Below are 13,687 nucleotides of genomic sequence, written 5' to 3' on the forward strand. Positions count from 1 at the left end.
ACACTCACACACAGTCAGTAGGAGCCCAGGCTTGTTCCGACTGCTTCGGAGATCCTTTTTCAGTTCTCATAACCACCCTGTGAAAACTGTGAAAGGGGTAGTCGCTCAGTCGTGTCTGACTCTTTGCGACCCCGTGGACTGTAGCCCGCCAGGCTCCTCTGCTATTTCCTTCTCCAGGGCCTCTTCCTGGCCCAGGGATCAAACCCAGGTCTCCTGCATCACAGGCAGATTCTTGGTCATCTGAGCCATTGGAGACGCCCCATGAATAGGCTCTGCTGTTACCATCGCAGTGAGCTGCAGCGTCTGCCTGGCATTTGTAGGTCATGATGGGGGGAGGTGAGACTGGAACCCAGGCGGTTGAACTCCAAGTCTGTCTCTTGACCAGTGTGCCCCGCTGGCTCTGGTCCCCATCAGCTAGTCCTGTGGAATGACACTGCCACAGCATCCCCGGCCAGACTGGGATGCAGAGCACGGTCAGGCTTGGCTGCCCTGGCCTGATTTCCTGAGCACGGGAGGCTGGACAGAGGTGAGCGTCTGCTCCGGAGGCTGTTTTTGCAGAGGGCAGGCAGTGCACCGTGACCCCCATCCACCGTCTGCAGACACGCACATCTCTGGCGCTGCGGGGTCCGGTGCTGTGGGCCTGGGCGCCTGCCATGACATTCCTGTGGGTGAGCGCGCACTGCCCCCGCCGTCTGGGTCCTCTTCCTTCGTGGCGTTTGCAGGGCTGCGTGCTCCCTCGGCCATTTCCACCCCCTCCTCTTCTGTCTGAATGCGCCCCAGGCTGGGATCCTGCAGAGCCGTGCGCAGTCAGAACCTGCCTTTCGGAGAGGCACCTGGCAGTCCTGTTCCGTCGAACCAGCCTCGGGGTTGACCCTTCCCTGGAAACGCCACGATGGCCACCCCAAGCATGCCCTGGGGAATCCTGGCCGGACCCAGGAAAAGTGGGCAGAAGCCAAGCAGCAGATGAGCTCTGAGCAGTGTTGCGAGCAGCCTCGCTGTGTGCTCTTGGACCTGTAGACATGTAACCGTGTAGCTATATTTACCTCCGTGACCCCATGTAGGATTACAGCCTCCCTTGACCACTGGCATGTCATTGGGAGAAACTGAGGGGCGCTCACTCATTCCAGGTCTGATAAAGGGCCAGGAAGGAGGCTTGCCCTGGAGCAGTGGTGGAGGGGGGCATACTTAGAGATGAGGCTCCTGACCGGGTGGGCGGCCAGTGCAGGGACCTGAGACCAGGCCCTGGAAGGTGGGCAGGCCTGGAACAGGGAGCCTGGGAGACCGTTGTCCTCTTGGCGAGGGATGAGGCTGACTTAGACCAAGTGATCATGGGGAACTGGGGAGAAATCGGATTCCAGGCATGTATTTTGAAAATAGAATCGGCAGGGTTTGCTGACGGATCCGACCCGTGGGTTGTCTTCCTGAGGCCTCCTGGCTCAGATTGGTAGACGCAGGACTTGGGCCTGACAGGCCTTCCTGTGCTCTGTATCGTGCTGGAAGAAATGGAAACATTGGAGAAAAAGTCATGGCCTCATGAAGCTCCCCAGGTCCTCAGAGATTCAGGGCTCAAACAGGTGAAGCCAATTGCAAGAAGTAGCAGACTAGGTTTAATCACAAGTATTAGATTATATGCATGCGAAGTTTCAGGAGGAGGGCATGGCAACACACTCGAGTATTCTTGCCTGGAGAATCCCCATGGACAGAGGAACCTGGCGGGCGGCAGTCCATGGAGTTGCAGAGAGTTGGACACAACTGGGCGACTAAGCACAGCACATGTTTCAGGTTATTAGGGGTTCATAGTTTTGTTTCTCACTATAATTGTAACATACCACCAGACAGTGCAAAAAATAATAAATCTTAGGTCCCCCTTGGCTGGACTGAGCCCACGTGGAGCCCAGACAGGGGAACCAGAACACCTGGGTGGTGTCCTGAACACTGGCTTATCTGCAGAGCAGTGGGCTCCTTCCTTTAACCTCAGAGCTCCCATTCATTCATTCCCTTTCTGTTAAGTGCTACTGTGTGGCGTGTGTTGGTTGTCCTAGCTACTGGGGTTAAAAAATGAGCGACAGAGACAGAGTGCCTGCTTAAAAAGATGGGGTGGGGCAGGCAAGAAACAGATGGACCAAAGAAGTGAATGAGATACTTTCATATACTGACCCAAAGTGCTATGAAAAAATAAATCAACATGCCTGAGGATGTGAGAGCAAATGACCAGGCTAGAATCCAGTTATGTGTGTGTCTCAGAGAAGGCTGCACTGCAGAGATGTCTTTGAACTCGCTTGATTTATTATAGTTGATATGTGGAACAGCGCTTGACTGATAACAAGTACTGTGAATGTTTTACATATCTGTAAATTCATTTAATCCCTGTAACAGCTCTGTGAAGTCAGCACTATCATTGGTGCTATTTTACAAATGAAGAAATAGCACAGAGAGGTTAAATAACCTGCCTGAGGTCACGCAGCTTAAAAGTGATTTGCCAGTTTGGGTGTAGGAGGAAAGTAAAAGTTTCCTCCAGAGTTTTCCAGGCATTTTACAAAAGGCAAAATGGGGGTAATCCAGTGAACAAGAAGGGCAAGTTCCCTGTATTTTGCTGGGGCTTCATTTTTATCCTCAAGGTGAGAGAGAGAGCAGGTTAGTGGCAGGTTAGTGGACGGATCACAGACTGGCACCTGGCACCTGGAAACAGTCTTGTTCTCTGGGCTTTTAAAGGACACTGAAACCACTCGCGGTTTCTGGTAGGTCTCACAGCTCAAGCCTCATCCACACTTGCAGGTTTACAAATGTGCTCTTACCGGCTTGGCCCCTCTCGGCATTTGAGAGTTTGACCCCTGGATTAACGTGTGAGCTCAAGTCTTCCAGTACAAGGTTGGGAACAGTGTACAAGGTAGCTGTCAGCCATCGCATCGCAGTGAGGGGGCCGCAGAGGCTGACCGGCTGGGGACGGTTGCGGCCGGGGCCTGACTCTGCGGCCTCCCCTCTCCGCTGTCCTCTCCGCCTCGGGCCCAGGCAGCTCACAGGCCCCCGGTGCCCTCCTCCGCAGGTGTCCATCCGGCTGGACGGCGAGAACAAGGCCGTGGAGTACAGCGCCGTTGGCGCCATGAAGGACGCCGTCAGGGTGGTCTTCCGGGGCCCCCGGGTCCACGACCTCTTCGACCGGGACTGGCACAAGGTGGCCCTGAGCGTGCAGGCCCAGCACGCCTCCCTGTACGTCGACTGCGCGCTGGTGCAGACGCTGCCCCTCGAGGAGCGGGAGAACATCGACATCCAGGGCAAGACGGCGATCGGCAAGCGCCTCTACGACAGCGTGCCTGTTGACGTGAGTTCCGGGGTCACGGGGTCACCTCAGCCGCGGGGCCTCAGGAGCCGGGTGCCCCCGCGCCTGCCTGTATCACTCGGGCCGTCTTAGGAGGGAGGGCCCCGGCTCAGAACACTGCCAGGTCCCGTGATTCCCTCGTTCAGTGAGCTAGCCACTTGCTCATTTAGCGTATCTGCCGAGCACCTCCTGTGTGCCGGGCACTGTGCTCTGTGCTGGGAATGTGGCTCATGTGGGTCTATATCGCACTCACACTCGTCAGGCAGAGTCACGTCCGACTCTTGTGTGACCCCATGGACTGTGGCCCACCAGGCTCCTCTGTCTACGGGATTCTCCAGGCAAGAATACTGGAGTGGGTCGCTATGCCCTCCTCCAGGGAATCTTCCCGACCCAGGGATTAAACCCACATCTTCTGTGTCCCCTGCGTTGCAGGCAGATTCTTTACTGCTGAGCCACGTCTACCTATAAGTGTAGGCAAAATCGATGGGTAGGTAATTATATAGTTTCCGTTACATTTAAATGACTCTTTTCCCTTCTCTGATTGTGGGAAATTAGGAAAATATAGGCAAGTATGTGGGAAATAAGTAAAAAGCATCCTCATTCAACTATCCTGGGATGTTCACCGGGAATGATTCAGTAGCTGGAAAGAGCTGTCCTTCCATCTTCATCTTCATTCCATCATTCTTCTTTCTTTGTTTTTCCTCCTCCTTTTCTCTCTTTTCCCTTTTCGTTTAATGTATTTTCTCCTCTAGAGGTGCATTCCTACACCTACACACACACACACGCACGCACGCACGCACGCGCACGCACGCGCGTGCGCGCACCGTCTTCAAACTAAAGTCACTCTAAAGTGTCCCCCGCTTGTCAAGGTGTGAACGAATCATGATCTGGGATAGCTAGCTCTTCCCAAAGCCATCTCTTTTTTTCCCCCATGTATTTGCATTTCTGTGATCGAATGTAGCGTTGTTGGATGTGTGCTGGATGTTTTGAAATGTATGTACAACATAGTCACATACTGTTTTTTTCCTTTCAAAATTATGTGTCTAAGCTTTTATTCCTTTTAGCTGCTTCATAATACTGTATTTTCGTGTACATTTTGCTTATTTGTTCTCCTGTTGGTGGGTATTTAGGTTGCCTTGGTGTTTTGCCATCATAACCAACAGGTCTTGGGTTTTGAATATGCTGGTATCTCTTCAGATGTGCTTTCTTGGAGAAAATGGGGGTAATAGAGCCCCTTTATATTAAGGGGCACAGTGGGATTGAAGACAGTGGTAGAAGCAGATTTGTGATATGAAAAAAGTTCAGCTAAGACGCTCTGTGGAGCTGCTGAGGAGTCGGAAAGGGGAACACGCTGAAGCTTTGGAGACCGTTGGTGACCACGTCACAGCCCGGCCTATAGTGAGCTCAGCGGCATTGAGCGGGGAGAGGAGGGGCGTGCGAGGGCCTGGCTCACAGAAAGCAGGAGACACTGCTCCTAGCCTGTGCTCACTCGCTCCTTGCACGCGGGGCTTGCACTTTTGGAAGGATGGGATGTTGGTAGATGACACTTTGGCTCCCTCTGACATTCAGCTCAGAGTCAGACCACCACACAGGACCCCAAGGAGGAAGTGGACCAGATCCCTGAGCGGGGCCTGCCTGATACCAGGGGGGAGCCTGGGTTCTGAGCCCCCCAAACTCATCCTCTGACCTCGCTTCCCCTCCCAGTTTGACCTCCAGCGGGTCGTGATTTACTGCGACTCCCGACACGCGGAACTGGAGACCTGCTGTGACATCCCCTCCGGTCCGGTGAGTAGAGACTCTGCCCGGGGGGTGGGGGGACAGGCCCTGACTTCCTCCCCGTGACCCCCTGGGGAGGCGGTGTCCAGGGTCTGGGAGCAGAATCAGGACACCCGCCATCAGAGTGCGGCCTGGGAGGGAGCCCGGTGCTCATCACCAGGGGCTCCAGTTCCGGGTCGGGTGGGGCCTGGGTTGGGGGAGCAGGTCCCTCTGGCCTCAGTCAGCTGCCCCGGGGGCCCAGCTCTGGGTGGTGAGGGGCAGAGGCTGGCTGCATGTCCCTAGGAGAGAAGGGCTTTGGTGCTGCCAGTGCTCAGGGCTCATCAGCAGGATTGGGGAGGCAGCTCGGGGTCGGGAACAGCGGGCCGGCCCAGACTGCCTGCTGTGGCTGGACCCTCTGTGCGGTTCTGCCGGTCCTGGGCCCTCCCCACCTCCGCCTCCGCCCAGGTGCCTCCTCTCCACTCTCTTTGCCGAGGACCCATCCCGAGGATGCTTCAGTAGTCCTGCCTTGTGGGGCTAAAGGCTAAAATCCCCATTCCGTGCTCGGCCGGCCCAGGTCCTGAGTACAGTGAGCACCAGATCAGCGTGTCCTGTCTCAGGACGACCGTCGGGCACAGGCACCCAGAGGCGGTCGTTGTCAGAGGTGGGGCTGCAGGGTCAGATGAGCCCGGCGGTTGAGAGAGGAGAGCGAGGGAAGGGAGGAGGACAGATTAAATTAGGAGAGAGCAAAGGGAGGCAACGAGCGAGGCAGTGGAGGGGAAGGGAAGAGGGAAAGAAGGGAGGGAAGGGGAGAAGTAAGTCATTATCCAGTATTTGGCTGGCTCCTGGTTTCCAGACTCTGAGCTTGATACTTCAGTTCAGTCCCACTAAACCCTTCTCACCGCATTATGATGGAAATGCCCTTGTCCCCATTTTGCGGAGGTTAACACTGAGGCTCAGAGGTATTAAGCAGTTCCCGTAGGCTGCTGAGAGGCCAGTGGAGGGGCCGAGCGAGACCCGTTGGCTCATCTGACTCCATGCCCATCTGACTCCGAGGTCTCGGGGTGCCAGGACCTACAGTCAGATACTTGCCTGTCCTGCTCAGGCTCCGGCCTCCTCAGGATTCCCAGCTCCCCTTTGCCTGGACAGGGAAGCACTCCAGGGTGCGGGACAAGAAGCCAGGTTCTGACCGCTGTGCTTCCTCCCAGTGTCAGGTGACCGTGCTGACGGAACCCTCCCCGCCGCCCCAGCCGCCTCCCACCTCTGGCAGTGAGCAGATCGGGTTTTTGAAGACCATCAACTGCTCCTGCCCACCTGGAGAAAAGGTACACAGTCCACCCTCAGCTGCAGGCCTGGGGCCCCAGTGGGCCCAGAGCTCACAGAACTAGCGGTGGAGCTGGGAATTTCCCATCATGCACGTGGGCTACCAGGGCAGGATGACCCCGGGCTCCAGGCAACTCTCAGGTCTGGGAACCATCCTTTCTCCCGGGACTTCCTCCGGATCTCTGTGGGCCTTGGGAGGGGGGCCCCTCAGACCCCACTGGGATGAACATTTTCCTGAAGTTAATGATGTCTTCCCAAAGTTTCTCTGCCTCCTGGTGTCCTCTTCAACTCCTGTGCAACTAAACAGCCAGATTTGCTTTGAGAATAAGTGTCAGCAGGGCAGTGGCAGAGGGTTCAGGTGGCTCTGTGGGGTCCATCCTCATCCCTCTGTGCTCTGTTGGCCATGCTGTGTAATCTAAATGTATGTAGGAATGGAGTTTAGCGCTTCTTGTTTTAAAACCCAGTGCGTTTCTGACTAGCACCACCACCTCCTGTTTGTCTGGAAGAAATGTCTCCTTGGATGCCTGGGGCCTTCATCTGTTGTTTTCCTGTAGACCAGCGGCCTTCTTAATAAGAAAAAAATTTCCACTGTCGGAGCAGAACAAATAACACCAGGATGACAAATTGGAGTTGCTCTCCACGAGGCTCTGCTTTAGGCTCTGCCCAGGCTCTGCCCTGGGTGGCCCCAGGGCCCTCCATCTCCAGTGTTCGGCTTAGCCATCGCTCTGTCTACCCCTCCCAGCTCGGGACTGGCACGCGGCGGGTGCCCCCAGACTTTACAGGGGTCTTGGGAGACAGGCCAGCATACAAAGTGGTGATTGAGGTTACTTGGAATAAATACACTTTAAGAATTTCCCAACAGATGTGTTTCATTAAGCCTGCCCATCATGGCAGCCTCTCCTCCCTCCCACCTTCCCTCTCCTCTGTTCTCCCTCACTCTCACCTTTCTTCCTTCCTCCCAGAGGGCCCCTCAGGAGCTCTCAGTCAGGTGGGGTGGTCAGACCATGGCCCCACCTGCTGGGAGACCTCGAGGAGCCACCCCAGTCTTGCTGCGAGCTGAAGCTTTCCTGGGGAGTCGGTGAAGTGGGGTGCCTCTGGCCTGGTGCTGGGTTCTGATTGGCAGAAGCCAGGGAGGGAGTCAGAGTGGGTGCCCACAGGGTGCCGGGCAGGGCTCTTCCTCCTCTACGGCGCCCTGGGCACGCTCAGGGCTTCAGGCCACAGACAACATGCTGATCATATTCTCACCCATCAATGTCATAACAAAAGCAACCATCCAAACCCAAATCCTTTGGAGTCTTTGTTTTCTGTTAAAAACCCCAAATGAGAAGGGTAACTGCAGCAACGTGAGGTTTGGTGCACCAGCATGCAGACTGTGCCAGGGAGGGCGGCCAGTGGGGCTCTGCCCAGGTCAGGGTTTCCCCGGAGCCCTGCCATGGCGGGGACCCCTGAGGGGAAGTCTGGAGTCAAGCAAGCTTCCGTCCTCTCTTAGCACCCACCTTCCCCGCCCCCAGCTCACAGACACCCGCTGGATGGCCACTGACCTCCTCGGCTCGGCCTCTGGATCCCCTGCCCCAGCTGTCTCTGCTCTGTGCAGCCCCTCAGCTCCAGTTGCCCTTCTTGCCTCATTTCACTCCACGTTCCCCTCCCAGTCTCCAGGCAGGCAGGAGCGTCCTGTCCCGTGGAGGGGGCAAGATCCTCCTTGACTTCTGCAGTTTGCATGTGAAGGTTCTTCTGCCTAGAACACCTTTTCCCCCTCCAGCCTTTTTATCTGGCTAATGCCTGCTCTTCTTTCAAGACATCCTCAGAAAATCCTTTTCTCATAATATTATTGCCTGATTTTCCTCCTTCCTTCCACCTGTCCTCCCCTTCCCTGCTCCTCCCTTCCCCTCCTTTCGGCTCCCTCCCTCCTTGTATCCTTCCCTCCATTATTCACATCCATCCGTTCAGTTCAGTAATTGTCTGTTCAGCACCTGCTATTTGCATGGCATTATGACCCTTTTCTGTCCCTCTTCTTCCACCTACCGTGGCAGTTATCACCCTGGATGAAGACTGTCTGCTTGTCTCTACTTCCATAAGCTTGTAAATTCCAGATGGCAAAGAATGCATCATTTCATGTGTGTGTTTTCAGCCACTGTATTAAATAATGATTGAGTTGGTGGGAAGGTGGGATCCAGGCAGGGTATGAAGCAATGAATGGAATGGATTATTGGGTGATGCTCCCCAGAGTTTGAGGCTGGCATCTGTCAATTGGTGGATGATCTTTCCACCAGTAGCTGTATTTGGAGGCCAGGTCCCAGCTCCCCATGCAGGTTGGCAGTTTGGGATCAGGAGCTCTCAGCGGCCATGAACTCTGTCCAGCTCACTGATCAGCATGTGGCTTACTAAGAGACTGGCTTACGAGCCTGTGCCTGGGATCGCCCACCGGTGAAGAGAGAAGGGGGAAGTCAAGACAGAGCCTTACTTGTTTCTTTTGTCTTTCTTCCTTTAGGGTGAGAAGGGCTTCGATGGCCCCGTGGGACTCCCCGGCCCAAAGGTCAGTACTGGAGCTGCAGATGAGTCCTTTGAGCCTGAGGATCTTTTGATTTGCTCTCTTTGTAAGAAAGAAAAAAAGAGTAACCAAAACAGTGGTGTGTTAGTTTACTGTCCTGTGGGGTTTTTCTTCTGAGCTTGTTGAGATGGAAGAGCAGAGCAAGTGCCATGACGTTCAGAACCTTTGAGTCTCTTCACAGCTCAGAAGGGTCATCTCTCAGCTTGACAGTGGGAGCTAGAAGGAGGTGGAACTCGCACGCCCAGGCTCAGATCCTGTTTGTTCCAGCAGCCTCAGTTCTCTGTGGTCAGCTAACCTTTCATCCATCCTTTCAGGCCTCTATATTCCAGAAACTTTGGGGGTTGGGCTTTAAACAGTCTGTTTAGCACCTGCGATCTGTTTGTTTAAATTGGTGGGAATTATTTTTGTGCTCGTTTTCCAAGCTCATCAATTGCTCAAAGCCAGGTGTCTCCCCGGGGGCTCCCCCTTCCTCATTCAGGGACCAGCCTCTTCTCTCTCCACCACTGCCCAGGTTCACAGCATTTATGGGGCAGGACGGGGCTGTCATCTCCCATCACGGTTTTGGTCTCAGAAAGCTGAGACCTGGAAATATGTGGATCGCCTCTGGGGGTGGGTCATACAGTGGCTGAGGGCAGAGGTCAGTGTGGCCCAGTGACCATCACCTGGTCTGGTGTCAGAAAGAGGGGCTGAGTGTAAGCGTGGAGACACAAGGGTGCCTCCCTTCCTTCCTCCCTACCTCACTTTCCCCCTCCCCCTTTTGTTCCCTCTCCCCCTCCCTCACCTGCATGGATGATGTTCATATTTAGTGAACCACCGTGGAGCGCCTGCTAAGGTCCCTTTTCCCTTCTTCCTTCCTCTGTGTATCTCCGTCACTTCCCCTCCTTTCACCCTGCTCCCCTCTGCCCCCAGTCTCCTAGAATGGAGAGGACACACACAAACACACATGGGCGTGCACACACACACACACACACACACGGGTGTGCACACATGTCCATGCACACACACACACCACACATGGGTGTGCACTCACACACACACGGGCATGCACGCACACACAAAGACACACACACACACACGGGCATGCACGCACACACAAAGACACACACACGGGCGTGCACTCACACACACACGGGCATGCATGCGCGTGTGCACACACACACACAAGCAGCTCTGAGATCCAGGGTGCCCGGTGTTCTCTGCAAAGATGAGAGTGAGGGTTTCTGCTCGGGTACCCCCAGGCTGTAACCTTGTCTCCTCGGCTGTCAGATGAAAGAAGGGAGCAGAGCCATCTGAGGGTGTGAGCCTCTAAGTAGAAAATGTTTGTCTGAAGCAGCGACTGTTCACAGAGCAACCTTACCGGGGCTGTGATGGAACAGATCCGGGGTGTGCGGGCGGCAGAGCCCACCCCCCGGCCCTGGGAAAGAAGGCAAGGTGCGAGGGAGGGATTCCAAGGAGAGAAGAGGCCCCGCTGCCTGCAGGGGAGCCTGGCTGCCCCGTGGCTGGTCAGCTGTCCTGGCCCTTCATCTGTGTCCCAGCCTGTCCCCAGTTAGGAGGCTGCGTGAACACTTGTGAGTCCCTTGGCTCCGTTTACCTAGAGGTCACTCAGGTCATGTCCACAGGTGTGGCCTGATGGACCCAGGTGCCCAGGCCCTCTCTGGGTGTGAGGATGTACCTGTGGGTGACAGGGAGCCAGGTCCCCAGGACTCAGAGGCAGCAGGAAGAGGCATGGCTGGGCAACGGGAGAGTGGGTGGGGGAGCGGGGCCAGAGGGGCCCTGAAGCTGCCGGGGGGCTCCAGGATGCCTGGGGCCCCCGCCCGAGCTGGGTCCGGTAGGATGCGTGGAATCTCCCATTCCCGCTCCCGGCGACCAGCGTGCGAGGCTTTCATCCAACTTGCTGTCTCAAGCTGCCCTGGGCTCCTGGAATTAGGAGGTTGGGGAAGTTATTCAGGTGCTTCTCCCCTCTCCAGGGGTGGGAAGCCTGGCCTCATGGTGCAGTTGGCAGTGACAAAACCAGTCTCTTCCAGGAAATGGGGGCAAGGTGGGCCGTGGGCAGCTGGTGTCGGGGAGCCTTGCGCAACCGGAGGACCTGACCCGCTGCTGTCTCTGGTTTCCGCCCCTCAGGGAGATGTGGGAGCCACTGGGCCGGCGGGCGCTCCTGGACCCAAGGGAGAGAAAGGAGATACGGTGAGTGAAGGCCTCTCCACCATGGCTAGTGTCGGGGGGCCCCTCTCCATGGGCATGGGGGGCCTCCCGGCCACTCTGGCCCCACCCCGCACCACTCCACCCCCAGCCCCTGGAATCCTGTGCTCCAGATGGGCACTGCATCTCCTAGCATCAATGGCACAGATTCAGAGCAGGTGGGCCCCAGCCATTGGCCTTGGCTGCAGCCTTCATTAGCTGCCTGACTGTGAGGTTAGTCTCTTAACCTCTGAAAATCTCATCTTACTCCACTAGCAAAGTAAAGTAACAGCTTTGTCTATAAAATGCCTGGGCCGTGGAAGGTGGTCAGTGAATGAGATCGGTATAGCCAGTTCCTTTTAGGTTCTGTGCTCAGGGGGTTCCCTGAAGATAAGACAGATGAGAAGAGTCACTCTCCTAGACGAGTTAGCCTGGCAGATAGCACCCCTCATGCCATCATCTGAGAGCTCGTAGTTATAACTGTACCGCGTGCCCTTCTTCACCAGTGCTTCGTGTGGGAATCCTCCTTCTCAGAAGCACTTATTTTAAATTCTTATTGGAATATGGTTGATTTACAGTATCGGGTTGGTTTTTGGTGTACAGCAGAGCAAATCAGCCTTATGCATCCTTTCTTTTTTGGATTTCCTTCCCACTTAGGTGACCGCAGAGCATTGACTAGAGTTCCTTGTGCCATACAGTAGGTTCTCATTGGTTATCTGTTGTAGACTTGGTATCAGGAGTGTCTATATGCCAACCTCAATCTCCCAGTTGATCCCACCCCAGAACATAGTCTCTTCACTTCTCTGATGTGAAGGATACAGGATCTTCAGACTTGTATGATACGCTTGTTATCACGGAGCCTGCGTGTGTCAGAGGCGAGATTTGAACCTGTTTTAATCTGAGTCTTGTGGTCACCCGCTGAGCTGTGCCTTTCACCCGCACCGTGTCCCTGCCTCCTGTAGGGGTAGGAAGCACCTGCTCTGTGCAGAACAACAGGGAAGTAGGAAGACCTGCTGGTGTAACAGTGTGCGTCATACTGTTTGACAGTATTCTTTCTCACTTAACCTTCAGATCAGTGTTACAAGGTGGGGGCTAGTGAAACACCCATCTTACTCATACACGGGGAAAAAAAGCAGAAACAGCCAGCGAGAGGTCTCAGATGTCAGATTTAACAGACAAAGCCTGCAAAGCAGGCACTAAATCATATCCAAAGAACTAAAGGAAACTTCTGAAGGAAATGGAGGGGAGTGTTGTGACAATATCTCATCAAATACAGAATATAAGAAGTATAACAGATTTGAACTGGCTGAAGAAAGAGCCAGAATTCTTGAAAATATATCAGTGGAGATTACTTAAACTGAAGATCAGAGAGAAAAAATAATGAATAGAAATGAAGAGCCTCAGAGAAATGTGGGGGCCCGTGAAGTCGATCAGTGGGCACATAATATGGTTACCAGGAGAAGAGCATAAAAAGTAATCAGAGAAGTCATGTCTAAAGACATCCTAAACTTGATGAAGCATAGTCATCTACACACTCAGAAAGCCTCAGGAACTCCAGTCAAGAAATGCAAAAGGAGATCCATCCTTAGAAACATCATAGTACCAATTTGTTGTTCAGTCACTAAGCCCTGTCCAGCTCTTTGCAACCCAATGGACTGCAGCACACCAGGCCTCCCTCTCCTTCACCGTCTCTCAGAGTTTGCTCAAACTCATGTGCATTGAGTCGGTGATGCCATCCGACCGTCTCATCCTCTGTCGTCCCCTTCTCCTCCTGCCCTCAATCTTTCCCAGCATCAGGGTCTTTTCCAATGAGTCAGCTCTTCACATCAGGTGGCCAAAGTATTGGAGCTTCAACTTCAGCATCAGTCATTCAGTGAATATTCAGGGTTGATTTCCATCAGGATTGACTGCTTTGATCTTGCAATCCAAGGGACTCTCAAGAGTCTACTCAAGAACCATAATTCAAAAGCATCAGTTATTCAGTGCTCAGCCCTCTTTATGGTCCAACTCTCACATCCATACATGACTACTGGAAAAACATAGCTTTGACTATATGGACCTTTATTGGCAAAGTGATGTCTCTGTTTTTTAATACGCTGTCTAGGAGTCTTCCAAAGAGCAAGCATCTTTCAGTTCCATGACTGCAGTTACCGTCTGCAGTGATTTTAGAGCCCAAAAAAACAATATCAATAAAAAATGCTAAAAGACAAAACAAAAAATGGGAAAGTAGCGGAAGAAAAATGAGTCACGATGTGGAAGGAAAGCCCAATAACATCATCAGCTGACTCATCACCAAAAATAATTGAGGTCAGAATGTAGGGGGATGACAACTTCAAAGTAATAATTATGGCAATGTATCACTGGGTACTTAACAAGTATTTGTTAATGACAGTAGCTCTAAAAGGGGGGAGATGGAATAGGTCACATAGCAGTATGTTTCTCAATCTCACTGGAAGTAAGTTAGTGTAAGTCTGAGGTTGATCTTGAAAAGTTAAGATATATACGGTAAACTTCAAACAACCTCCAAGAAAAATAATTTAAAAGTGTATAGTGAAAATATTCTTAAAGAG

At 53.7% G+C, this 13,687-nt stretch overlaps 1 protein-coding gene across 1 annotated transcript in view; it reads left to right on the forward strand.

The window, feature by feature from the left end:
• COL22A1 (collagen type XXII alpha 1 chain) overlaps positions 1 to 13,687 on the forward strand; it is a 201,486-nt gene that overhangs the window by 35,869 nt on the left and 151,930 nt on the right. Inside the window, exons 6-10 of the mRNA XM_052651665.1 lie at positions 3,044 to 3,319; positions 5,021 to 5,101; positions 6,277 to 6,393; positions 8,880 to 8,924; positions 11,061 to 11,123. Of these exons, the coding sequence (XP_052507625.1) occupies positions 3,044 to 3,319; positions 5,021 to 5,101; positions 6,277 to 6,393; positions 8,880 to 8,924; positions 11,061 to 11,123 (582 nt within the window). The remainder of the gene's footprint in view (positions 1 to 3,043; positions 3,320 to 5,020; positions 5,102 to 6,276; positions 6,394 to 8,879; positions 8,925 to 11,060; positions 11,124 to 13,687) is intronic.

The sequence above is a fragment of the Budorcas taxicolor genome, chromosome 14, assembly GCF_023091745.1.
Source record: "Budorcas taxicolor isolate Tak-1 chromosome 14, Takin1.1, whole genome shotgun sequence".
NCBI lineage: Eukaryota > Metazoa > Chordata > Mammalia > Artiodactyla > Bovidae > Budorcas > Budorcas taxicolor.